The 25,855-nt window shown below is 46.2% G+C and overlaps 1 protein-coding gene across 1 annotated transcript in view; it reads right to left on the bottom strand.

Moving 5' to 3' along the window:
- Positions 1-25,855, bottom strand: part of CLSTN2 (calsyntenin 2) — a 564,000-nt gene that overhangs the window by 2,534 nt on the left and 535,611 nt on the right. Inside the window, exons 10-15 of the mRNA XM_065875795.1 lie at positions 16,913-17,079; positions 9,795-9,943; positions 5,592-5,809; positions 1,417-1,587; positions 779-924; positions 525-648 (exon numbers count right to left, since the gene is read on the bottom strand). Coding sequence (XP_065731867.1) covers positions 525-648; positions 779-924; positions 1,417-1,587; positions 5,592-5,809; positions 9,795-9,943; positions 16,913-17,079 — 975 coding nt within the window. The remainder of the gene's footprint in view (positions 1-524; positions 649-778; positions 925-1,416; positions 1,588-5,591; positions 5,810-9,794; positions 9,944-16,912; positions 17,080-25,855) is intronic.

The following is a 25,855-nucleotide window of genomic DNA, read 5'->3' as shown; positions in this document are numbered from 1 at the left end:
GTGCTCAATAAGTGCACATTCTCTTTGATCTCTTGCTTTTTCCATCAAAGCATAGGGCAGCCTCCTTCCCCTCCCCCTGAGAGCTAGAAACTGTGGAGTTCAGTCGGGACAGACAGAAGTGCCCACCAGATAGGAAGACAATATGGAAGGTACTGGAACAGAAGTAAGGGTGGGAGACTTTGCAATATGGTGCATAAGTGTGTGTGAGCATGTGTGACGGGCTCAGGGAAGGCTACATACAGCATGTAGCTTTGAGTTGGGTCTAAAAGGACTTGCAAAATTTTACTCCAGCCCTTTGTAACGTCTGCTATTACACATTTCTTATAACTTCTTGTGTACTTGACCTGTGCCCTCCTGAGGCCGTGAGTGCCTCAGAGCCAGGCCCATAGCTTCTCCACAGCCGGGCACCTCCTTCAGTTCTGGGCGCCTCTGGCGCTGCTGCACCCTAACTGCCTGTTGCGTGGACGGTCTTGAGTCACCATCAGCACCTGGTGTCCTGAGGTCCCTCCTCCCATGTGACCTACCTGAACTGTGCTGGATGCTAGTCTGGGATTCCGGGTGGTGGACAGACTGGAGGAAGGGCGGCTGCACGATGAGGTGGTTGACGTGCTCCTTGTCTGAGACCCTGACCTCATGGAGGACGCTGACCTGAGAAGAGCAGGGAGGGGTGCAGTGGGCCGGGAGTGGCAGGTGGACCAGTGGCCGCAGTTCTCCCGAATAAGCGAAGTGAATGAATGGGCGGGCCGGGGCTTCCCTCACAACTGCGGGGCTCACTCACCTCCAAGTTGAACTCATTGCTGGTGTAGCGCCCATTGAGTTCCGAGCACTTGAGCCTGAACCGCCGGGCCTCCAGGGCAGCTGGACGCCAGTTGCGGTAGCGGATGTGACGTAGCACCTGCTCATAGCGGCTCATGGAGCCCACACCTGTGTCAAGAGACCACACCTGTCATAAGAAGGCAGAAGAGGGGCTGGGGAGACAGGCTGCAGCTGCTGGCGGTGTGGGTCTCCTGAAGTCGGTGAGGGTAAGAGCTCAGGGTGTTTAGGGGCAGACACTGTGTCAGTGCAGACATTCTAAGGAGCCAGTTAAACTGAAACACAGAATTCCCACATAGGTTGGGCTCTGACCAGAACTTTGGCCTCAATCTGCCAAATGTTGCTGTAATACTTGCTGAGATCAAACATGATAAGAGCAGGCACCCGCCTAGTTTCTACAGATTTCCCAGGAGTGGAATGGGAGCCAATTCCCCCGGATACTGGAATAGCTCGTCAAAGGAGGGGCTAGACGTCCATGCTCTGAGGTCAAGGGTTCCCTCCTGACCCACCTCCACAGGAGATGGAGCTGCCATCCCACTCATGACTCCCTGGACAGGGCCACTGAGAAGGGACCACCAGGTGCAGGACTGAGCATGGCCTTACCGTAGATGGAGTAGCCGGCCGTGGAGTTGGTGGCGTCCAGGTGTCGCTGGTGGAGCTCACTGTGGTTGAGCTCCAAGCACTCCTGTTTGGGGTCCAAGTCCCCTCCCAGCACTAAAATGTCACAGAAATCTAAGTTGTGAAGCATTTCTTCAAAAACTGCTGATTTGGGGGCTGTGGGAGGACAGACACATGGAAAACACAGGAGTGAGGACAGCTCAGGTCATGGCCCTGACACACCGTCCTCCTCCTCCGTCACTGAACCCCAGGCTCAGGCTGGGTCAGGAGGAGAGGCTGGGCGATCCCAAATATCACCTCCACTTCTCAGATGGATGTCCAGGCAGCCCCTGAGGCTGGGCGGCACAAATTTATGTGAAGAGCATGAACACAGCAGTCAAAAGATGTGAATTTAGGGCCTCCCTGGTGGCGCAGTGGCTGGGAGTCCGCCTGCCGATGCAGGGGACACGGGCTTGTGCCCCGGTCCAGGAGGATCCCACGTGCCGCGGAGCGGCTGGGCCCGTGAGCCATGGCCGCTGAGCCTGCGCGTCCGGAGCCTGTGCTCTGCAACGGGAGAGGCCACAGCAGTGAGAGGCCCACGTACCGCAAAAAAAAAAAAAAACAAAAAACCCAAAAAAAGATGTGAATTTGAATACCAGCGCTGCTTCTGAGAAGCCGTATAGTATTAGAGAAGCCACCTACCGCTCAATTTCCTTATCTGTAAAGAGGGTTAGGGCATTGAGAGGATTGAAAACAATGTGTGGCACAGAATAAATGCTCAAGAAAGATTGGTCTCCTTTGGGACCAGAGATGAGTGCCCCTTCACCAGGCTCTCGTAGCTTTCCCCCGTGGTCATGGTGTGTGTCTGTCTCTCCCAGCAGACTCTGAGATTCTCAAGGGCAGAAGCACTTTGCGTGACTAACTCTTCAGTATCTGAGGGGCTGGCCTGGAGCAGTATAACGAGGCATTGCTGAAGTGGAGCGGCACTGGTGATATAATTAAATAAGTAAATTGGTAAGTCTAGTTGACAAGCTGTTGCATCCCTTGGCAAAGTTCGTGGGGGAAGGGTAGGCTGAGACACTCCATCTTCTTCTCCAGGGTGGGCAAGGTGTGGAAGTGAGTGGTGGGCTCGGGCTCCCAGACTTTTTGCCTTTGTGGCACCAACCCTACCATTTGCAGAGGACACCCCTCCCCTTGCCAGTTTATGGAAGGCTGGTCCTAGGGCTGGAGACTAGCCAGTCTGGTCTCTCTTCTTCACTGCAGTGTGGCGCTGACCTGGAGGTGCCGGCTCTCTACCCCCAGCCTCCAGGGGTGGCCTTTAGTGTGGAGGTGGGAGCACTTTCTCCATCACTAGAACTGTTGAATGCAATTGCCGTCTGTGGACTTAATCCTGGCATCTGTCCCAGGCCCTGGCAACATGGCAGTCAGCAGACCCATCTTTCCAACCCTTGTTCCTGTGTTTCTAGTTCTTGGACAGCCTATAGCTGTCCCTGCCTGATACTATGACCCCAAGTTTCCCAGGGGAGTGTCTGAGTATTTGAATGCTGGACAGGTTGGCAGTCCTAAATGAAAATCCTACTTTAAAATAAAAAGTGATTAGTAGTTATGGAGTCCTTGCTATACGCTAGGCACAGTGCAAAGGAAATCCTAACAGACAGACACTAGAGGGGGTACTGTTACTATTCCCATTTCACTGATGGGGGAGTGGACAGTCCACGGGGTAGAGTGCGACGGATTGCCTGGGGTCACACAGACAGCAGGGGAGGAGCTGGACGGCAACCATGACCTTCTGATCCCGCACTTTGTGAAAGTTTCAACCTCTGGGCTGGTGGTCTTCGAATATTTTTGATCTTGCGGGCTTTTATTGAAAAATTTGTGAACTAGAGATCATTTAAATAAGTATATTTACTCATTAAGCAGACTGGTGTATTTTGTGCATGATAAAACATTTATGAAAACAAATTTTGAAAGGATTCACAAAAGATGAGAGAGCTATTTTAAATAATTATTTTATTTTGTTTAGTTTTTAAGGGATACCAGAAACATTTTTTTGCTCTCAACAGGTATATGTTGTTATAAATAATTTTGTACACTTACTTTTTAAATGCTTGCCAATCTCAATGGCTTCGTGTAGCGTTGGCAAAATCTAAAAGCACGTTAATATACACTTAACGAAGTCTGTCATTAATAATGGTACACGTATATCTCTCTTTCAAATGGCCTGTGGTTTCTGGGTTTTCTTGGGAGCCGTCCTCTTGTCAGGTCAGGTTGGGTCATCCTGGCTCCTGTGACCCAACTGCTGACTGATTGCTCACCCCCTAGGTAGGGGGCGTGTTCACCACACCATTTTCTCTCGTTCTCTTGCGCTTGCATATGGACAAAATCTTCCATCAGTTTCCCTGATTCCCACTGTGCTGAAGGGACTGTACTGGGTTCAGGGACTTACTGGCAAATCAATAAGTTGGGCTCTGGAGGAGATCCTTGTCTGGTTTAATAAACAGATAATCACCACCGAGGGCTTGCCAGTGTGTGTGAGAGAGAGCGCTAGTGGCTGGAAGCGTACAGAGTGGTTGGGCGTGTGCAGTACCAGCCAGGGGTCAGGGTGGTGGGGTCTTCTGGAAGAGGGGTTGAAGGTAGAGATTTTTGTCAGCAATAATGGGGAACGAGACAGAGAGGGACCTTCCAGGACTAGGGTAGAGAGTGAGTAGACATGTAAGCTAACACAGAGAGAGAGAGGGGTGTGGTGTCATTGGTACTGAAACAGCACAAAGAGTGAGTCGATGAGGGCAGAAGATGGCGGTGGAGAGGGTCACGGGTGGCAGATGCCATTAGCCTGCTTGTTTACGGCACCCATAATAATGATTATTCTTACAACGATAAAAGTGAAATTTTAAAAGTACTAACAATAGCTCTCGGGCACTTGGCTACCAGTCTGCATGCACCTCTCATAAACAGAAGGTGAGATGTGGACCCAGATAATTGCTTGTCCCTGCGTTGCCTATAGGCTGATGTCAGGCCTCGGGAATCCAGATACTGTCAGCTACGGCCTGCAGCCACCGCAGTCTGAGGCCCTTCCTTTTCCTGTCTGATATTAGCCACAGATGAGGGCAAGAGGGAAGATCACACGACCTAATGCACCTTGGAGAGTAACTGGGAAACGGTCCTGCCCAGACAGGTGGTATAACACCATCTATTTTTGTGAGCTAAGAAGGGCTGTCTTGCCAGGCATCCCATTTGCTGGGGACCAGCATGCTTTAAGGCAGTGGGTAGTTAGGATTAATATAGAAGCAGCCCTTCGGGAACTCAGGCCCACTGGCACTAGCACATCGTTAGCAGCTGCTCTGGGAGGGGGAGAGGGAGAGTTGAAAACATTCTTTTGGAGGAGGCAGCAAAGGACGGTTCTCAAACTCGTATTCCCCCCGTAGATCTGGGCCCCAGGTTTTCCTGCCTTCCTTCCACATCCTTCCATCCTTCTCCCCCCACCAGCCGAATATACTGTAGCTTTCAGGGCAACTCAGTGTTTCTTCCTGGCAGACAATTCAAATTACTTTTACTGAACAGCCCTCCCGATGATGAAAGCGTTGGAAAGAACAACTGGAAAGTCCCCTGAGAGTTGAGAGCGATATTGCCGAAGGAGACTTTTGCGGTGTATATATTAAGATGCAGCTCTATTTTTTTCTTCATGCTTCTTTAACTTTTCTTCTCATTACCAAAATAATACACGTGTACTACAGAACATTTTGCAGTTGTAGAGAAGTGAAGGGGAGCAGAAACAAGTTGGCTGTTTTCCTGCTTCTCAGAGAATATCACTGTTAGCATTAGGTGTGTTTCTTTCTGAGCATTTTTCTACATATTTTTTTTCTTGACAGACTTGCGATCACTCTCCACGTAGCTACTCTGTAATTTGCATCTTGCTTTTTTTTTTTTAACTTGCTGTTTGGCATAAGTGCCTTCCCTCCAACATCATACCTCTTCTATGGGGGTACCACAATTTGCTAAGCCATTCATTCCTCTCTGTTATTTATCTGCATTGTTTCCAGGCTTTTTTGTTCTGTTATCATAAATTACCCCGCTATAGTGAACAATACCTCAGTTGTCCTGAAGTGTGATTGATGAGAATCATACTTTACGTGAGAATTTAAGGTCCCACGCCCCCCCCCCAACCCAGTGTGTGCCTGTACCTGTGGTCTTCAAGGCACCGGGGGCCTCGGTTTTGGTGAAGGTGCTCACAATCTTGATGTCGGGGAAGAGGGTAACCCCTTTGGCGCTTTCAAACTGGGCAGTGGGTCTCCAGAAGCGGTCTGTGCCATGGAGGGTGATCTGGGGCTCGACGGCCTGCAGCACCATCACATAGGCGTCCACGTCGGGGAGGCTGATACACACATCTTCTCCAAAGCACCTGGGAAAACAGCGGTCACGGCAACTGAAGAGCAAACCCTGGAATCATCCGGCCATGGACAAAGATACATACAGCCACCTCTAGTCCTCCACGAGACATCCTGACTGCCCGAGAGCCTCTGAGGATGTCAACAGACATTCAGATTCAAAGCCGCATTTTAGTTAAAACTACTAGCAATCTAGGGACTTGAAAAGATTAGCTCCTGGGTGAAATAGGAATTTTCTATACCAGCAACAAGTAACCATTAGACCTTTAATCATCCTTTAACAAAGTAATCAATGGCAACATTAATTAGACAGCAACTGCTTGTTATGTGCATAAGGATTTGGTAAATAAATTGTTGTCTCGCTGGTTAGTTACAGCCATCTTACTGAGTGAGACCCCAGGGCTAAACTCTCCTGCCTGCCGGAACAGCGTATATGTTCTCTCTCTACAAGGATATCGCACAAGTGCGGTGCCTCTTCCAGATGTGCCAGCAGACTGCCATTGTTATCATACTCCTTTTTCCTGATACACTGCCACAAAAATATCTGGGAGCCAGAGTGGTGTGACAACAAGAGCAAAGCCTCGGAAGTGAGACAGACAAGGGTCCATGCCTGGCTCTGCCACTCCTGGACTGGGAGGCTCTGGGCAAGGGGCACGACTCCTATGAACCTCAGTCTCTTCATCTATACAGTGGGGATGAATAATTAATTACCTTATAGTAGTAAGGCTTAAGTGCAGATGACATATAGATAGGAAGCTGCCCAGGAGCCTGCATCATGGTTGCCGCTCAGTAAATGTTGACAGAGCTGACAGTGTCATCAGACCTCATCAGGCATGTGTGTCACTGGCACTCTTGGCTGATCATCTAGACCAAAGACCTAAGCTAAAAGGGAGAACCCCAGGGTCTAGAGAGAGACTCTGGGAATGATGGGTGGACTCCAACTGGTGGCAGCCATCAACTTGCATCCCTTGGCAAAGTTCCTGGGGGAAGGATAGGCTGAGACACTCCATCTTCTTCTCCAGGGTGGGCAAGGTGTGGAAGTGAGTGGTGGGCTCGGGCTCCCAGATTTTTTGCCTTTGTGGCACCAACCCTACCATTTACAGAGGACACCCCTCCCCTTGCCAGTTTATGGAAGGCTGGTCCTAGGGCTGGAGACTAGCCAGTCTGGTCTCTCTTCTTCACTGCAGTGTGGCGCTGACCTGGAGGTGCCGGCTTCCTACCCCCAGCCTCCAGGGGTGGCCTTTAGTGTGGAGGTGGGAGCACTTTCTCCATCACTAGAACTGTTGAATGCAATTGCCGTCTGTGGACTTTATCCTGGCATCTGTCCCAGGCCCTGGCAACATGGCAGTCAGCAGACCCATCTTTCCAGCTCTTGTTCCTGTCTTTCTGGTTCCTTTTTCTGGCTCCAGGTGCCAGGTGACTCCCTTTCTGCTTCTCAGGAGTTTTTCTGGGGTCCCCTTCCTAGCTGCCCTCCCAAGCAGCCGTTTGGCTGAGAAATGATTTGATAGGCCAGTAAGGGTGTTATTTAAAGGTCACAGTGATGGTCTCATCTCCTTAATTTAACTCTGATCCCTGGGGACAAGAACCATGCCTTTTCTTTCTCTTGCATACTCATGGTATTTAGGAGCTCTATCAAGGCTAGGTTGTTTAATTGAATCAATAAACATTTGTTGAGCATGATACTATACACAGAAAACCCCTAAAGATGCTATCCAAATCTATTAGAACTAATAAATGAATTCAGTAAGTTGCAGGATACAAAATTAATATACAGAAATCTGTTGTGTTTCTGTACACTGACCTCAACCTATCAGAGAAAGAAATTAAAAAACAATCCCATTTACAATTGCATCAAAAAGAATAAAATACCTAGGGATAAATCGAGCCAAGGAGGTAGAAGACCTCTACTCAGAAAACTACAAGACATTGATGAAAGAAATTAAAGACATTACAAACAAATGGAAAGATATACCATGCTCATGGATTGGAAGAAATAATATTATTAATATGACCATACGACCCAAGGCAATCTACAGATTCAATTCAATCTCTATCAAAATGCCAATGGCAGTTTTCACCAAACTAGAACAAATAATTCTAAAATTTGTTTAAATCCATAAAAGATCTCAAATAGCCAAAACAATCTTGAGAAAGAAGAACAAAGCTGAAGGTATCACACTCCTGACTTCAGACTATGCTACGAACCTAGAGTAATCCAAACAGTATGGTATTGGCACAAAAACAGACACATAAATCAATGGAACAGAATAGAGAGCTCAGAACTGAACCCATGCATATATGGTCAATTAATCATGATAAAGGAGGCAAGAATATAAAATGAAGAAAAGACAGCTTCTTCAATAACTGGTGTTGGGAAAACTGGACATCTATGTGCAAAAGAATAAAACTGGACTACTTTCTCACACCATACACAAAAGTAAACTCAAAATGAGTAAGGCCTGAAACCATAAAACTCCTAGAAGAAAGCATAGGCAGTATGCTCTTTGACATTGGTCTTAGCAATATTCTTTTGGATGTGTCTGCTCAGGCAACAGAGACAAAAGCAAAAATAAACCCATGGGACTACATCCAACTAAAAAGCTTTTGCACGGTGAAGGAAACTATCAACAATATAAAAATCCAGCCTGATGAATAGGAGAAGATATTTGCAAATAATCTTATATAGTAAGGGGTTAATATCCAAAATATACAAAGAATTTATACAACTCAACAGCAAAAAACAGGTAACCCAATTAAAAGATGGGCAGAGGACCCGAATAGACATTTTTGCAAAGAAGACATACTGATGGCCAACAGACACATGAAAAGATGTTCAACATCACTAATCATCATGGAAATGTGAATCAAAACCACAATGAGTTACCACCTCACCCCTGTCAGAATGGCTAATATCAAAAATAAATAAAAAGTGTTGGCGAGCATGTAGAGAAAAGGAAACCTCTAAACACTATTGGTGGGAATGTAAATTCATGCTGCCACTATGGAAAACAGTATGGAGGTTCCCCTCAAAAACTAAAAATAGAGCTGCCATATATTCCAGCAATTTCACTTCTGGGTATTTACCTGAAGAAAATAAAAATGGTAATTCGATAAGATATATGCACACTATCGTTCATTGCAGCATTATTTACATTAACCAAGATATGGAAGCAACCTAACTGTCCAAGGATAGATGGATGGATAAAGAAGATGTGGTTTTATATATTTATGCTGTGTGTGTATATATATATATTTGTATATATATATAGTATATATATATTTATGATATATATTTGTAATATAGTATATATTTAACACATATTAATACTATAATAATAATAAATGATGTGTGTATATATATATATATATATATATATACACACACACACGGAATATTACTAAGTCACGAGAAAAAAAAATCTTGCAATTGGCAACAACACGAATAGATCTAGAGGGTGTTACGCTAAGTGAAATAAGTCAGACAGAGAAAGACCGTATGGTTTCACTTACATGTGGAATCTAAAAAACAAAACAAAAACAAACACATAGATTCAGAGAACAGGTGGTTGCCAGAAGGGAGGGGGTTGGGGGTGGGGTGAAATAGGTGAAGGAGATTAAGAGGTACGCACCTCCAGTTATAAAATAAAAAACCCACAGGGATGTAACATACAGCATGAGGAATACGGTCAATAACATTGTAATAAATCTGTATAGGGACCTATGGTTACCAGACTTACCATAGTGATCATTTCATAGTATATGTACATATCAGATCACTAAGCAGTACACCTGAAACTAACAAAACATTGTGTGTCAACTATATTTCACTTAAAAATAAAACAACAAAAAGAGAACACAGATCCATTGGGGTGTCCTCATAGGGAGAGCAGAGAAGCTGCCAATAGTTGAAGAGAGGTGAATCCTGTTTTATGAGAGAACATTCCCAGGGACCATCCCCGATGCCTTGGCTGAGCCCCAGGCTGCCCAGCGTCCACTCACTGGACCTTGGAAGAGACTTTCAGGCGCCGCACACCCACGGTTGGGAACTGCCTGGAGTTGATGTAGGAGACCTTCTGGAGGGCACGGTTGATGTTCCCAATGTCGTCACCTTCCATCACCAGGACAGACTGCGAGGGGTTGAAATGATACTGGAAGACAGAAAGCAGTATCACAGGTGAGAATGATCAACCATGTACCCAGTCTCACGGAGACACCCTCCATCTCCATGCAAAGGCCACTAAGGCCCACGCAGGTGTCTCCAGAGCATGTGCAAGTGCAGGAGCTGTGTGCACAGGTAACTGTTTTAACCCCTCAAGCAATCCCTGCTGCCCTCTGGTGGGCTTCGGGACCCTCCTCTGTAAGATTCCCCGTGGACTGTAAACTCCTGGTAATACCACCGGGAGTCACAGGATGGATTCTGAAATCCCAGACACAGTGCTCTTGGGGCCCAGCCTTTGGTGGGCTCATGCTCTGGGCTACTATGGGGTCCCTCCCAGAAACTTTCAGCTCTTGGACTGCCACCCCCTCAGCTCATAGCCCGGAAACCTGGGGCTTTTGTTCCTTTTGCCGTCTTCACTTTGGCCTTGAAATGCTCCCCCATTCACCCTGCACTCCACCTCCTGACCCATGTCTCATCTTTTTAGTTTCCAACCTTAAAGTTCATTTTTAAGTTAATGGCCTTCCTTCTCTCTTAGATCCGATTCTTGGTCTTGCCTTCTAGGTGCTAAACCCTGGTTTCCCATGAGTTTTAATCACTTGCTGTTTACACGCCTGCCAGCTGCCCTAGGTTTGTTATCTATCTTTCTATTCTATCCTGGGTCCCTGGTATCCCACGCTGGGTGAAGGCCCAGGGACTACGATGCTCCCCACTGAGTCACTTGGGTCCTCAAACCAGATAAAGTAGATCCAGACTTGCCTCTTCCGTGGTGTTCCCAGCAGTTACTCTTCTTTTAATGGAGCATGTATATTCAAATACATATATGTGCTAAGTGAAAGTGTCCATCTTATTCCTATCTCCTATCCAACCAATTTCCTCAACCTTATCCCACAGGTGATCACTGTTCCATTAATTTCTTAGTGACAAATTGCATTATTGTTCAAAATTAGTTGTTTCCCCTCCCAGTGAGATGCTTATACAAGCCTGTTAACAGGCTTGATCATGTGATTTATGGTACTCTTCCATACAGGATATACATTTTTGTCCTGTTGCACTCAATAGTGGTCATGTGACTTGCTTTGGCCAACAAAAAGTGGGCAGAAGTATTGTTTGGTTCACACCCAGATGGTAGATTTCACAGCCAGTTAATTCGTGGTACCATGTCCCTCTCCCTCTGCCATGAAATCTGCAAAGTTCCCTAATGGTCTATCAGCCTGGGTCTCACAGTGAGGGGGGCAGAGCTGCAGCCAGTCTTTAATGGGCATGAAGTGCACACCATAAAAAAAAAATTGCTGTATAATTCACTGAAATTTTAGTCACTTGTTACTGCAACATAACCTAGCGTATCCTGACAGTTATACTTAAGCATTTTATGAATATATAATCAATGAATAGAGATTCCCATTTTTCTCCTTTCTTACACCAAAGGTAGCTTGTTACATACTATACTGTACTTTGCTTTTTTCACTTAGCTTTTGTCTTGGAGATCTTTTATTTTTTTTAAAGTTGTTTAATATTATTTAATATTAAATAATTTACTTAACCAGTCTCCTAATACGAACATTGGGTTATTTCCAGTCTTATACTAATAATGGCACAATGAATAATCTTATATATATAACATTTCCTAAGTGTGTAAATATATCTGTAGTATAAATCCCTACAAGGGAAATTGCTAGGTCAAAGAGTATATACAGTTTAAATTTTGACAAATGTTGCAAATTTTCCATTGCTAGGGATTATACCAATATGCTGTCCCTCTCGTAGCATATGAGAATGTTCTTCCAAAACCTCAACAGAGCGTGCTGTCAAACTTGGGACTTTTGCCAATCTGATAGGTGATAAATACTATCTTAGTGTAGTTTTATTTTGCATTACTCTTTCCATGAAGTAGATTGAGTATGTTTTCAAGCTTTTAAGGGAAAATCTGTCTATATTAGCTTTTCCCTGATATGACTCGGATTTCTTTACAAGAGTTCCTGTTCTGTGTCCGGACCCTATCAGGAGGTAGTCATCTCATGAGTACTGTGGTGCCATTGTCCCGCATAATAAGCCCCTTGCATTGTGACCCCCAGCCAACTGATAGCTCAGTCTTTGTCTCTTTCAACTATCCTGTGATTGTTTCATTGTTACCTCCTCCTTGAAGCCTCCCCAGCTTCCCTCACTTAGGGAGCTCACTGAGGACAGGGGCTCCGACCATTATCCCCGAATCTCAGAACCTTGTCCTAGTGCCCTGGAAGCCCCTGTTAGATGAATGAGTGAATGGTCCCCCGCTGCCCTCACTGTTCTTCTCTCCCTATGATCCAGTTTCCTCCTGTCCTCAAAGCCCTGAGAAGGGTCTCTCTGAGCTGCGACGTTTGGTGACAAGCACTGTTCCCTATGCTGGATTCAGGAGCCCCTGGGCATATGCACAGGTGGCGCTACAGTCGGCCTCTTGTTGGTCTCTCTCTTGCTGGGCCTGACTCACTAGCTTAGCGTGCTCAGCCGTGGAGATGCCACATGCTGGTGAATCATCAATAGTTCTGAGTGTTTTACAGATCATCCATTTCTCATTTGAGCAGATTGAAAGTCATTCTTCTAAATATACCACTTAAGTTTCCATGTATTTTGCACTCTCCCCGTCCCTGCCAACCCCTGCTGTAGCAGTCTTTTGGTGCTTTTGCTATCTGTCTGTCTGTGTGCCCCCCACCAGCAGACTGTGAGCACCTCGAGGGCAAGGTCCACTGACTTTTTTCAGCATCTAGAGACAAGATGATGCCCCCTGCAGAAAAGGCCAATCTCTGAGCTGTGCATGAGGGCTGAACAGGAAAATCAAGCAATTCATCCAGGAGGATGGACTGGGCAGCAGCCCCTGGCATCAGCAGAGGGCACTCCCACTGAAGCCTCCTAGGGAGAGGACAGGTTAGGGAATGTGTTGGACCTCTAGTGAATACCCAAGTCTGGCTGCCAGAGCACCCCAAAGACTGCCACAGGGCTTGAGGTGGGCACTGGCTAGCCATCAACACGGTTCTCGCAGGATCAATAAAACCCTCCACTAGAATAGGTCTTGCTTGTATGTTTGTGTTGTCTTTCGTGGCATGACTGAGGGTCGGTCTCTGGTTTTGCGAGACACAGGATGGTATTGGCATTTCCACAGGGGCAGGAGATGGCTTCCTGGGGACCTAGCAAAAGGTGACAGCACTCACTCTCCCTGGAAAGCTGGGCTGTAGCCACAGTGGTTCCTTTCTTTGAACCAAGAAGCGGTTAGACAGATGGTCTTAGCAGAATGGTCAGCTGTCCTGGAGGGTCAGGCTGGGACATCGGTGAAGTCCCTGCCGAAAGCCCTGGCCTGTTCTTTGAGGACAGGCTGGCTGTGGCCCTCCAGGCACCTCGCCTTCCCTGCCAGCTCCTCTGGGCTGGGACAGATGAAGATTCCCTGCAATAGAGGCTCTTCTGTTGCAACTGTCACCCAGGATTACTTTTCAAAAGAAGCTGGGGCATCAGCAATGCCAAGTGCAAGGTCAGCCCAGCAGGAGAAGGGAACTGTGATTTGTTGAGAGCCTAGTTATGAGGTTTTCTAGGGGAGATCTGTATCTATATCTATATCTATATCTATATATCTCATCTGTAAGTGTGTCTTTGCTATATCTGATATATAAATATATGTAAGGATATATAAAAATATGTTATTCAATTCTTACATCACTACAAAATAATACTAAGTCCATTTTACACACAAGGAAATTGGGGCTTAAAGGATTAAAGTACCTTGCCCAAGGTCACCCAGGTCATGAATATCCATACTGTGCTTTGAACCTAGGAGGGTTTTGTCCCAAAGTTCTTGCTTTTTCCCACTCTTCCACACTAGAGATGACAATTTGGCAGGGATGACGCTATGAAAATCAAAAGTGTGTATTCTTTAGGAATGTGGCGATTCCACAGTGTCTCATATGGATACATAACAACAACCACCTCGATCATGTGATGACTCCAGACATGCTGGAGAAATAGCTGGAAATATGCATGATCCAGGGGAAAACAAGTGAGACGAGGAACCCATGTGGGACCCTGTGAGTAGACGGGATGTTTTCTTAATCATGGCAGGACTAGCCAGAGGGGAGGGAGGAGGCCAGGAGCCAGTAGAGAAAGTACTAGTCATTATTCAAAAAAGAAATGAGGGACGAAGGAGGAAAGGCAGGTTGGAAGCAGTTTTAATAATTTTCAAGAATGCCTTCTAATCTGAGTCTTGTGGCGGAAAGAGCCTAGACTTATTTTGGCCAAGTCCCTGAGCCCCAACCTCCTTATTTCTGAAATGGGGTCATAATATCTAATTTGTTGTGAGGAGTAGGGATAATGAGCTTAAAATAGCCCCCAGTGGGTGCACCGCAACGTGTGTGTTATCATTAAGTTCTCATACAGTGAACTAGTTCTTGCCCGCCGCGCCCTAAGGATGGGAAAGGATCGTTTGCAGGGACTGGTTCTGAGCAGGTGGTATTCTAAAAAGTCAGATGAGCCCCCTCCACTCCCCACAGCTCTAGGTGCCACTTCATTTAGCACTTCCTCTTTCACAGGCTAGGACCGCTGTGTAGGAATTGCTATGGTTTTTAATTTATAGTGCTAAGAATGTGTGGCTTTTAAGTCCAGCATCTTTGGTTTATTTGTTCTGTGGTGCTTGGAATCCTGCAACTGTGGCCCCGTGGGATGGTCTAGAGCAGAGAAGATCCACGCAGAGGCAGGGAGCAGATCCAGAATCAGAGAGGGGACAGATTCTGGATCTGTTGGAGGACAGATTTCACTGGCTTGACAAAACACTGAGGGAACAATACAAACAGTAGACCAAGGATCAGACCCCAGGCTCTGCCTGTGAGGATATCTGTATGAAATGTGCCATGAGGGGCTTGCCTGGGCCAGCTGCCATGAAATTGACAGGTGGAATGCTGGCCTTTGCAGTACAGGTGGTCTTGTGAGTTTCCTTCAGACAGGTGATTAGCTATTGAGAGCACCTGTGTGTATGTGTTTCATGCATTTTAAACAATGTTCTGGAAGGTCATTCATGCTTTACCCTGCTTGTGTACTCCTCCCATCTTCCCCCTCTGACCAGGGCTCCAGGGTGAGCATTCTGAACCCCACGCCTGTCCAGATCATGCTCCCGTGCTTGGAGCCCTTCAATGGTTGCTTGTTGCCAACAGAAAAAAAAAAGTAGACACCAGACATTAACAAGGCCCCATGACCCGGCCTCTGCCTACCTCTCTGGTCCCGCTTTCTAGCTTGCCTCCTGCCATTTGGGCACTCGTAACACTGGCTTTCTGCCTAGAGTGACCGCCCTGCCCTCTCCCTTGCCACCCACTGCCTGCCTCTCTCCTGGTTGGTTCTTACCCGTCCTAAACAATACGCTCAGACTTCACCTCCTCCAAGGAGCCTTCCCTCCCTGCTGTTGCTCCCGGTTCTGAAGCTCTGGAGCAGAACTGCCTGGGATCACATTCTGGCTCTGCTCCTAACTCACTCTGGGATGCCTGGCAACTTTCCTTTCTCTTCCAGGCCTCCATTCCTCATGTGCAAAATGGGAAGATTCATGGTACATTTATCATAGGTGGTTCTGGGGCTTAAGTGAGTTAAACCCATAAAGGTTTTAGAACACTGCCTGGTACCCAGGAGACCCTCAGTAAATGTCGGTGCTCATAATCATTGGAGCTCGGATTACAGGTGTCTGCTTGGGCCATTGAGTGCCCCAAAGACAATAATCTTGGAACATTCATTTTCGTGTCCCTCTCCGCAGCCCAGACCAAATTATACGGGTGTCCGCGGAATGTTTGCTGAAGTGACTGCAACGTGAAGTCGAGGCATGATTTGCCCAGATCACTGGTCCCTCCAAGGCCAGCCCAAGTCAGAGCCCCGCAAGCAGTCGGCCACTGAGAGTGTAAATGAGAGGGCCCTCCGTTGGAGGGGTGACCCCTGTCCAGGAGACGCAGGCCTGGGGTGGGGAGGCCGGGCAGCTCCATGGGCAGTGCTGAGTGGGGACGGATGGGAGGTGGTGGGAAACCTCTGTTCTGGTCACTTCCTCCTTGGGACACCTTCACAGCCGCTGGGGCCTCATGGGGCTGTCCTGTGTCCCTGGAGACAGAGGGTGGGCCGCCCTCACTCCCAGAGAGGAGGCCAAGGGGCTGTCTGCTGTCACTGGGGTCCACTATGATGGAGCGGGGGCTGTGAGGATGTCTACCCTGCTCTTTGCTCAGGACCCCGAGGCCTGATGCGGGCAGGTGCTCCTCGGTCCAGGTGAGGCCAGATCTATCTCCGCCCATCGTGGGCGGGGAGGTGCTTGATGAGGACAGTCAGCCACATCCTGCACCCCTCAGGAGGAGCTTTTCTCAAAATGCAGCTTGGATTCCCTTGGATCGTTTGAAGAGTTTTATGTTGTATGGATGACGAAATTGTGAATCTGTTCATATTCCCTTTGGCAGCCAGACATTGCCTGGAGCCCAATCCGGGCCTCAACAACATAAGACCCAGTGACCTCTGCATCTGCTTTCTAATTCCGCCCACCCCGGGGTGACCTTCCTTTGTAATTAGTAGTTTCCATGGTCCAAACTTGTAATCCTACTTTTCTGTATTTCTGAAAGTTATGCTTGCGTAACTGCTCCCTCAGTTCCTTTGGGCAAATAAACAACAAAGCAACCCACCGACCCAGGAAACAATGAAATATAGCAACTCCCTCCAGGTAGACATTGAACGTGTGCCTGCTTTTATGCACTGAACTGATTGCACTCGAGGGCTTCATCTAGGAATTTCAGGAGACGGCACAGAGTCTGTTGTGCGGTCACGGTCACGGCCACCGATCTCCCTGCTGTGGCAGCACCTTTGCCATGGTACCAGCTCGGTGTGACGTGGCAGGAAATGACTCCGCGTCCAGGATTGCACTGGTGTTTAGCAGCCTCTGCCTCACAAAGCACCGTCTCACCGGGAGCGATGCTGGCTCCTTCCTTACCTTTATTCCTTGGCCCAGGCTTTCCAGGGAATTGATATCCAGCCCTTCCTTGCAGGCCTGCAGGCAGGAAACCACCTTCTGACTGTCCATTTTGCCAGGGCGGATGGTGAGACTGGCCAGGCTGCCGTGGAAGAATTGAGCAAAACGAGGCTTGGTGACTTCTCCTCCTAAAAGATAAAGAAGCATCGTTATTTGCCCTGCGCACATTGGGTAGGAAACCTCACTTCAAGGCTCCATCTGGCTGGGGAGCCAAGAACACAGTGGCTGCATCTCCTAAACCCGAGCTTTTCCTTCCAAGTGGTGAGCGCAGAGTTGTGAAGCCCGAGTCTCGAGAGGATGTCATTGGCCGCCAAGACCTTGGCACTCCTCCAGGTGCACCTATTTAGGAATCTGGAATTCCTGAATTGAAAACATTTACTTTCAGAGGCACGGGATGTCTTAAAAGACAGGAAGGGCCTACAGAGTAAAAGTAGGAGAGGGAGAATCTACCAGTGATGAAAGACGCGCCGTGTGCCAGGCTGTGTGCTGGGGACTTCCCCTGAGCGAGCCTGCAAAGAAGGGATCATTGTTTCCAACTGACGGATGAAGAACCCTGGGACTCAGAAAGTTTGAGGGACTTGCCCCAGGCCACACAGCTAAATGCTGGAGCTGGGACTCTAGTGGTGTATGTGACTGCAGAGCTGGTATTTGCTCTCCTGTATTCATTCCACAGAGAGGCTGGCATGCGATTGAGGGGTCCTAGGAGCCCCATGACCCTGGGTTCTGGCTGTCTCACAGTGAGTTGATTTCACATCAGCTCCGATCCAGGTTCTCTGGCATATAAGGGCTTCCTTGATTCTGTTCTACCTCGGACCATCTTCTCGTCACCCAAGAGTTTTTTTTACTGTTCCCTCTACTGGTTATGCTGAGTCCTGTCTGAGCCCAGGTCGGCTCTTCTGCACGTGAAATTGATCAACGCGGCTTGTGTTGCAAAGGCAGCCTGGAAGCCACCTCTTGTCATTTTCCTCCCTCGTTTCCTTAAAATAAAAGCCCCCCTAAGGTCCATTGGAAGCCTCACCTCCTCCACGAAGTCCTCCCCACCGACTTCACTGAGCACAGACCCCTTCCATCCCTGGGCAGCTTATGTCAATGATCTTAGTCTGGATCTTGCATTTCTGTTTGTTCAGAGAGGTAGCTGAATGTACAGGAAAGGTGGATCTGGGTGGAAATCCAGCTTTGCCAGTTCCCTGAGGAGGTTCTCTTGCCTCTCTGAGCCTCCACTTGCTTGTAGGGGATGTTGCTGGGTTTTGCCTCCTGATTCTCCTGCGCTGTCTCAGCCGTGGCCCCCATCCGTGTGCTCCATGAGAAACCTCCTTGTGGACAGCTTTCCCCAGCATCTGGAGGGCAGGTTTCTGGAAGGTTCTGCCAGGGTAACACCACAGCGATTTCTCTACCCTTCAGTGAGCCACGCTGTGTCAGCCAAGTCTGGAGCTCTGCCTGGGTGGCAGAGGGCTCTCCACAGGGTGCTCTTTTTCAGCCCCAGGGAGGGTGGGTGTCCTGATATCTGCATTCCTACAGCCTTCAGAGTTCTCTCTACTTAGCAGCTAATCCTTCCTTATTCTAATACGCTGTTATAGTTAATAATTTTTTATATTTCCTTGTTGAAATTACTGTGTGGTTTCTCTCTCCTGGCTGGGTCCAGACTGATACACCCTCTAGGTTTGCACACATACATTTGCTCACACCCGTCCCTCTCACACTGAGAGGCCACCTCCAGACTGCTCAGATCAGGCAGATCCCACTGGTTCTTCAAGGCCCCTTAGGCCCCCTGCCTACCTTGCGCTCTCCCTGCTCTGAGCCTGGAACACAATAGTTCATTTGAATGCAACCTCACAGCTCAGCATTGTTAGTTAATGTATGCGTGCTTTATGTCTTCAATAGCCTATAAGGGGTGGTTCTTGACTTCGGCTACACATTTTAATCACCTGGGGATATTTATTTATTTATTATTTTTATTTTTTGCGGTACACGGGCCTCTCACTGCTGTGGCCTCTCCCGTTGCGGAGCACAGGCTCCGGACGCGCAGGCTCAGCGGCCATGGCTCACGGGCCCAGCCGCTCCGCGGCATGTGGGATCCTCCCGGACCGGGGCACGAACCCGTGTCCCCTGCATCGGCAGGCGGACTCTCAACCACTGCGCCACCAGGGAAGCCCCCACCTGGGGATATTTAAAAAGATAAACTGACCGTGGTGAGGGGTCCCACCCCCAGAGATTGTGACCTAACTGGTGTGGGGAGTTTTTTTAAAAATTGAAGTATAGTTGATTTACAGCGTTGTGCTAGTTTCAGTTATATGGCACAGGTTCTTTTCCCCTATAAGTTATTACAAAATATTGACTATAGTGTAGTTCCCTGTGTGACACAGTAGGTCCTTGTCGGTGTCCTGTTTTCTATATAGCGGTGTGCATGTGTGAATCCCAGCCTTCTATTTATCCCTCAGCCCTGTTCTTTCCCCTTTGGTAACCATAAGTTTGTTTTCTATGCTGTGAATCTCTTTCTGTTTTGTAAATAAGTTCATTTGTATCTATTTTTTTTTTAGATTCCACACATAAGTGATTTTATAATATGATATTTGTCTTTGTCTGACTTACTTCACTTAGTAAGATCATCTCTAGGTCCACTCATGTTCCTGCAAATGGCATTGTTTCATTCTTTTTGATGGCTGAGTAATAGTCCACTCTGTATATATACCACATCTTCTCTATCCATTCCTCTGTCTATCTCTTTCAGGTGAATCAAACATGAAGTCAAAGTTAAGAACCAGTGGGCTATACACTTCTCTTTTTTTTTTTTTTTTTTTTTTTGCGGTATGTGGCCCTCTCACTGCTGTGGCCTCTCCCGTTGCGGAGCACAGGCTCCGGACGCGCAGGCTCAGCGGTCATGGCTCATGGGCCCAGCCGCTCCGCGGCATGTGGGATCTTCCTGGACCGGGGCACGAACCCGTGTCCCCTGCATCGGCAGGCGGATCCCCAGCCACTGCGCCACCAGGGAAGCCCTACTATACACTTCTTGAGGCCAGGCTTCTGCATACTCCTTGAGTCAGCTCTCTCCTTTATGCCACCCACAGGCTTACTCTAGCCCCTCTCCATACGCTGCTGGAACTTATTGTTTAAGTCTGTCTCCTGGATGGCAGGGAATACTCATGCAGGATTCATTGTAATGAAGACAGTACTGAACAGGTATTGGGGCTGAGGGCTGCCCCAGGCACTTGCACAAGTTGGCTCATTTATCCCTCTCGATAACATGGGCCCCTGTCCCTGTGTCATCAAACACCTTGCACCCTGCCTGGCACATAGCAGACACTTCATAATTGTTTGCTGAATTGAAGAAGATGGTCCAGCAGAGTTGTAGACCTGTGGTGCCTCTCCAGCATCCATCTCACTCCTGTCCTCTTGCAATGGCAGCCCTGAGGTTTGGGGAGTTGACTTGAGTTCCAGGGATGGACTCTGTTTAGTCAAAGGTTATTCCATCTCCATTGCTCCAGGGACAGAATGAGGCCTATACTTGGGACTCCTCATACCAAGATGAAGCCAATCAGCATCTGGCATCCAAAAAGCCATAGGAGTTGGTGTAGGGTTAATCATGAGACCGAATTTAAGCCAGTGAGATGAGCGGAGAAACTGACTGGCAGCCTCTGGGAAAAGAGCTTCCATCTTCTCTCTAGAAAGTTTCTGGAACCTGCTCTTACTCTCTTTCCCTGGAGATCATTACGTGAAGATAGAAGGCTGAGAGCGGCTGCAGCCATCCCGCAAGCAGACCAGGGACAACCAAGGCAATTCCTGGAGGGGGCGGAGCCAGGAGAGCAGAGCAGGCTGAGCAAACCCTGAGCAGACCTCCTCACTGCTTTACCACAGCTGTGGCAGCCAATCATCCATCTTTACAGCTTAAGCTGCTTTAACTCAGACCGTTGTTACTTGACACCCAGAGCATCTTCACATTGGAAATGAAAGGAGAAGCCTCTATTGAAGTGATCAGTCCACAGATTTGGCTTTGAGGGATGACCTGAGGTGGCCATGGCTTTGGGTATGGGGGAGCCAATGTAGGGTCTTTGGATTTAGGCCCTCGAAGACCTCATGGATACGGTGCTCCTCACAGCCATTAGCATGTCCCTACCCTAGGAAAGGGACACTTCTGTTGACCTGCAGGAAGAAGGGTGTGAGCCTGGGTCTGAATGGTAGAGCTGCCACTCTCCAAGGCATCCAGGTGGTCATCCCTTCCCCGCCTTGTCCCCCACTTGGAGCAGCAGATCCAACAACAACTGTCAATGACTGGCATGAATTATGTGCCCAATGCTGTTGAATCTTCATCAAACTCTTGGGAGGTAGGTACTTATTCTTTTTTATTTATTTTTGTACATCTTTACTGAAGTATAATTGCTTTACAATGTTGTGTTAGTTTCTGCTGTATAACAAAGCGAATCAGCTATACGTATACATATATCCCCATATCCTCTCCCTCTTGCACCTCCCTCCCACCCTCCCTATCCCCCCCCTCTAGGTGGTCACAAAGCACCGAGCTGATCTCCCTGTGCTATGCGGCTGCTTCCCATTAGCTATCTATTTTACGTTTGGTAGTGTAGATATGTCCATGCCACTGTCTCACTTTGTCACAGCTTACCCTTCCCCCTCCCCGTATCCTCAAGCCCATTCTCTACTAGGTTTGTATCTTTATTCCTGTCCTGTCCCTAGGTTCTTCATGACCATTTTTTGGTTTGTTTTTTAGATTCCATATATATGTGTTAGCATACGGTATTTGTTTTTCTCTTTCTGACTTACTTCACTCTGTATGACAGACTCTAGGTCCATTCACCTCACTACAAATAACTCAGTTTCGTTTCTTTTTATGGCTGAGTAATATTCCATTGTATATATGTGCCACATCTTCTTTATCCATTCATCTGTCGATGGACACTTAGGTTGCTTCCATTTCCTGCCTATTGTAAATACAGCTGCAATGAACATATTGGTACATGACTCTTTTTGAATTATGGTTTGCTCAGGGTATATGCCCAATAGTGGGATTGCTGGGTCATATGGTAGTTCTATTTGTAGTTTTTTTAGGAACCTCCATACTGTTCTCCATAGTGGCTGTATCAATTTACATTCCCACCAACAATGCAAGAGTGTTCCCTTTTCTCCACACCCTCTCCAGCATTTATTGTTTGTAGACTTTTTGATGATGGCCGTTCTGACCGGTGTGAGGTGATACCTCATTGTAGTTTTGATTTGCATTTCTCTAATGATTAATGATGTTGAGCATCCTTTCATGTGTTTGTTGGCAGTCTGTATATCTTCTTTGGACAAGTGTCTGTTTAGGTCTTCTGCCCATTTTTGGATTGGGTTGTTCGTTTTTTTGTTATTGACCTGAATGAGCTGCTTGTAAATTTTGGAGATTAATCCTTTGTCAGTTGCTTCACTTGCAAATATTTTCTCCCATTCTAAGGGTTATCCTTTGGTCTTGTTTATGGTTTCCTTTGCTGTGCATAAGCTTTTAAGTTTCATTAGGTCCCACTTGTTTATTTTTGTTTTTATTTCCATTTCTCTAGGAGGTGGGTCAAAAAGGATCTTGCTGTGATTGATGTCATAGAGTGTTCTGCCTATGTTTTCCTCTAAGAATTTAATCGTTTCTGGCCTTACATTTAGGTCTTTAATCCATTTTGAGCTTATTTTTGTGTATGGTGTTAGGGAGTGTTTTAATCTCATACTTTTACATGTACCTGTCCAGTTTTCCCAGCACCACTTATTGAAGAGGCTGCCTTTTCTCCACTGTATATTCTTGCCTCCTTTATCATTGATAAGGTGACCATATGTGCGTGGGTTTATCTCTGGGCTTTCTATCCTGTTCCATTGATCTATATTTCTGTTTTTGTGCCAGTACCATACTCTCTTGGTTACTGTAGCTTTGTAGTATAGTCTGAAGTCTGGGAGCCTGATTCCTCCAGCTCTGTTTTTTGTTCTCAAGATTGCTTTGGCTGTTCAGGGTCTTTTGTGTTTCCATACAAATTGTGAACTTTTTTGTTGTAGTTCTGTGAAAAATGCCAGTGATAGTTTGATAGGGATTGCATTGAATCTGTAGATTGCTTTGGGTAGAAGAGTCGTTTTCACAATGTTGATTTTTCCAATCCAAGAACATGTTATATCTCTCCATCTGTTTGTATCATCTTTAATCACTTTCATCAGTGTCTTATAATTTTCTGCATACAGGTCTTCTGTCTCCTTAGGTAGGTTTATTCCTAGATATTATATTCTTTTTGTTGCAGTGGTAAATGGGAGTGTTTTCTTAATTTCACTTTCAGATTTTTCATCATTAGTGTATCGGAATGCAGGAGAATTCTGTGCATTTATTTTGTATCCTGCTACTTTACCAAATTCATTGATTAGCTCTAGTAGTTTTCTGGTAGCATCTTTAGGATTCTCTATGTATAGTATGATGTCATCTGCAAGCAGTGACAGCTTTACTTCTTCTATTCTGATTTGGATTCCTTTTATTTCTTTTTCTTCTCTGATTGTTGTGGGTAAAACTTCCAAAACTATGTTGAATAATAGCGGTGAGAATGGGCAACCTTGTCTTGTTCCTGATCTTAGTGGAAAAGGTTTCAGTTTTTCACCATTGAGGATGATGTTGGCAGTGGGTTTGTCATATATGGCCTTTATTATGTTGAGGTAAGTTCCCTCTATGCCTACTTTCTGCAGGGTTTTTCTCATAAATGGGTGTTTAATTTTGTGAAAAGCTTTCTCTGGATCTATTGAGATGATCATATGGTTTTCCTCCTTCAACTTGTTAATATGGTTTATCACATTGATTGATTTGCGTATATTGAAGAATCCTTTCATTCCTAGGATAAACCCCACTTGATCATGGTGTATGATCCTTTTAACGTGCTGTTGGATTCTGTTTGCCAGTATTTTGTTGAGGATTTTTGCATCTACGTTCATCAGTGATATTGGCCTGTAGTTTTCTTTCTTTGTGACATCTTTGGTTTTGGTATCAGAGTGATGGTGGCCTTGTAGAATGAGTTTGGGAGCATTCTTCCCCCCACTGTATTGTGGAAGAGTTTGAGAAGGATAGGTGTTAGCTCTTCTCTAAATGTTTGATAGAATTCACCTGTGAAGCCATCTGGTCCTGGGCGTTTGTTTGTTGGAAGATTTTTAATCACAGTTTCAATTTCAGTGCTTGTGATTAGTCTGTTCACTTTTTCTATTTCTTCCTGGTTCAGTCTCAGAAGGTTGTGCATTTCTAAGAATTTGCCCATTTCTTCCAGGTTGTCCATTTTATTGGCATATAGTTGCTTGTAGTAATCCCTCATGATCCTTTGTATTTCTGCAGTGTCGGTTGTTACTTCTCCTTTTTCATTTCTAATTCTATTGATTTGAGTCTTCTCCCTTTTTTCTTGATGAGTCTGGCTAATGTTTTATCAATTTTGTTTATCTTCTCAATGAAACAGCTTTTAGTTTTATTGATCTTTGCTATCATTTCCTTCATTTCTTTTTATTTATTTTTGATCTGATCTTTATGATTTCTTTCCTCTGCTACCTTTGGGGTTTTTTTTGTTCTTCTTTCTCTAATTGCTTTAGGTGTAAGGTTAGGTTGTTTATTTGAGATGTTTCTTGTTTCTTAAGGTAGGATTTTATTGCTATAAACTTCTCTGTTAGAACTGCTTTTGCTGCATCCCATAGGTTTTGGGTCGTTGTGTTTTCATTGTCATTTGTTTCTAGGTATTTTCATTTCTTTTTATGGCTGAGTAATATTCCATTGTGTATATGTGCCACATCTTCTTTATCCATTCATGTGTCGATGGACACTTAGGTTGCTTCCATTTCCTGGCTATTGTAAGCAGAGCTGCAATGAATACTATGGTACACGACTCTTTTTGAATTATGTTTTTCTCAGAGTATATGCCCAGCAGTGGGATTGCTGGGTCATATAGTTATTCTATTTTTAGTTTAGTTTTTTTTTTTGCGGTACGTGGGCCTCTTACTGTTGTGGCCTCTCCCATTGCGGAGCACAGGCTCCGGACGCGCAGGCTCAGCGGCCATGGCTCACGGGCCTAGCCACTCCGTGGCATGTGGGATCTTCCTGGACCGGGGCACGAACCCATGTCCCCTGCATCGGCAGGCGGACTCTCAACCACTGCGCCACCAGGGAAGCCCCCTATTTTTAATTTTTTAAGGAATCTCCATACTGTTCTCTATAGTGGCTGTATCAATTTACATTCCCACCAACAGTGCAGGAGGGTACCCTTTTCTCCACACCCTCTCCAGCATTTATTGTTTGTAGACTTTTTCATGATGGCCATTCTGACTGGTGTGAGGTGATATCTCTTTGTAGTTTTGATTTGCATTTCTCTAATGATTAATGATGTTGAGCATCCTTTCATGTGTTTGTTAGCAATCTGTATGCCTTTTTTGGAGAAATGTCTGTTTAGGTCCTCCGCCCATTTTTAGATTGGGTTGTTTGTTTTTTTTCATATTGAGCTGCATTAGCTGCTTGTATATTTTGGAGATTAAGCCTTTGTCAGTTGCTTCGTTTGCAAATATTTTCTCGCATTCTGAGGGCTGTCAGTTCGTTTTGTTTATGGTTTCCTTTGCTGTGCAAAAAGCTTTGAAGTTTCATTAGGTCCCATTTGTTTATATTTGTTTTTATTTCCATTTCTCTAGGAGGTGGGTCAAAAAGTATCTTGCTGTGATTTATGTCATAGGGTGTTCTGCCTATGTTTTCCTCTAAGAGTTTTATAATATCTGGCTTTACATTTAGGTCTTTAATCCATTTTGAGTTTATTTTTGTGTACGGTGTTAGAAAGTGTTCTAATTTCATTCTTTTACATGTAGCTCTCCAGTTTTCCCAGCACTAATTATGAAGAGGCTGTCTTTTCTCCATTGTATATCCTTGCCTCCTTTGTCAAAGAT

Source organism: Phocoena phocoena, chromosome 4 (genome assembly GCF_963924675.1).
Source record: "Phocoena phocoena chromosome 4, mPhoPho1.1, whole genome shotgun sequence".
Taxonomy (NCBI): Eukaryota; Metazoa; Chordata; class Mammalia; order Artiodactyla; family Phocoenidae; genus Phocoena; species Phocoena phocoena.
Note: the sequence above shows the minus strand (reverse complement) of the source record. Positions and strands in the feature narration are given on the sequence as shown.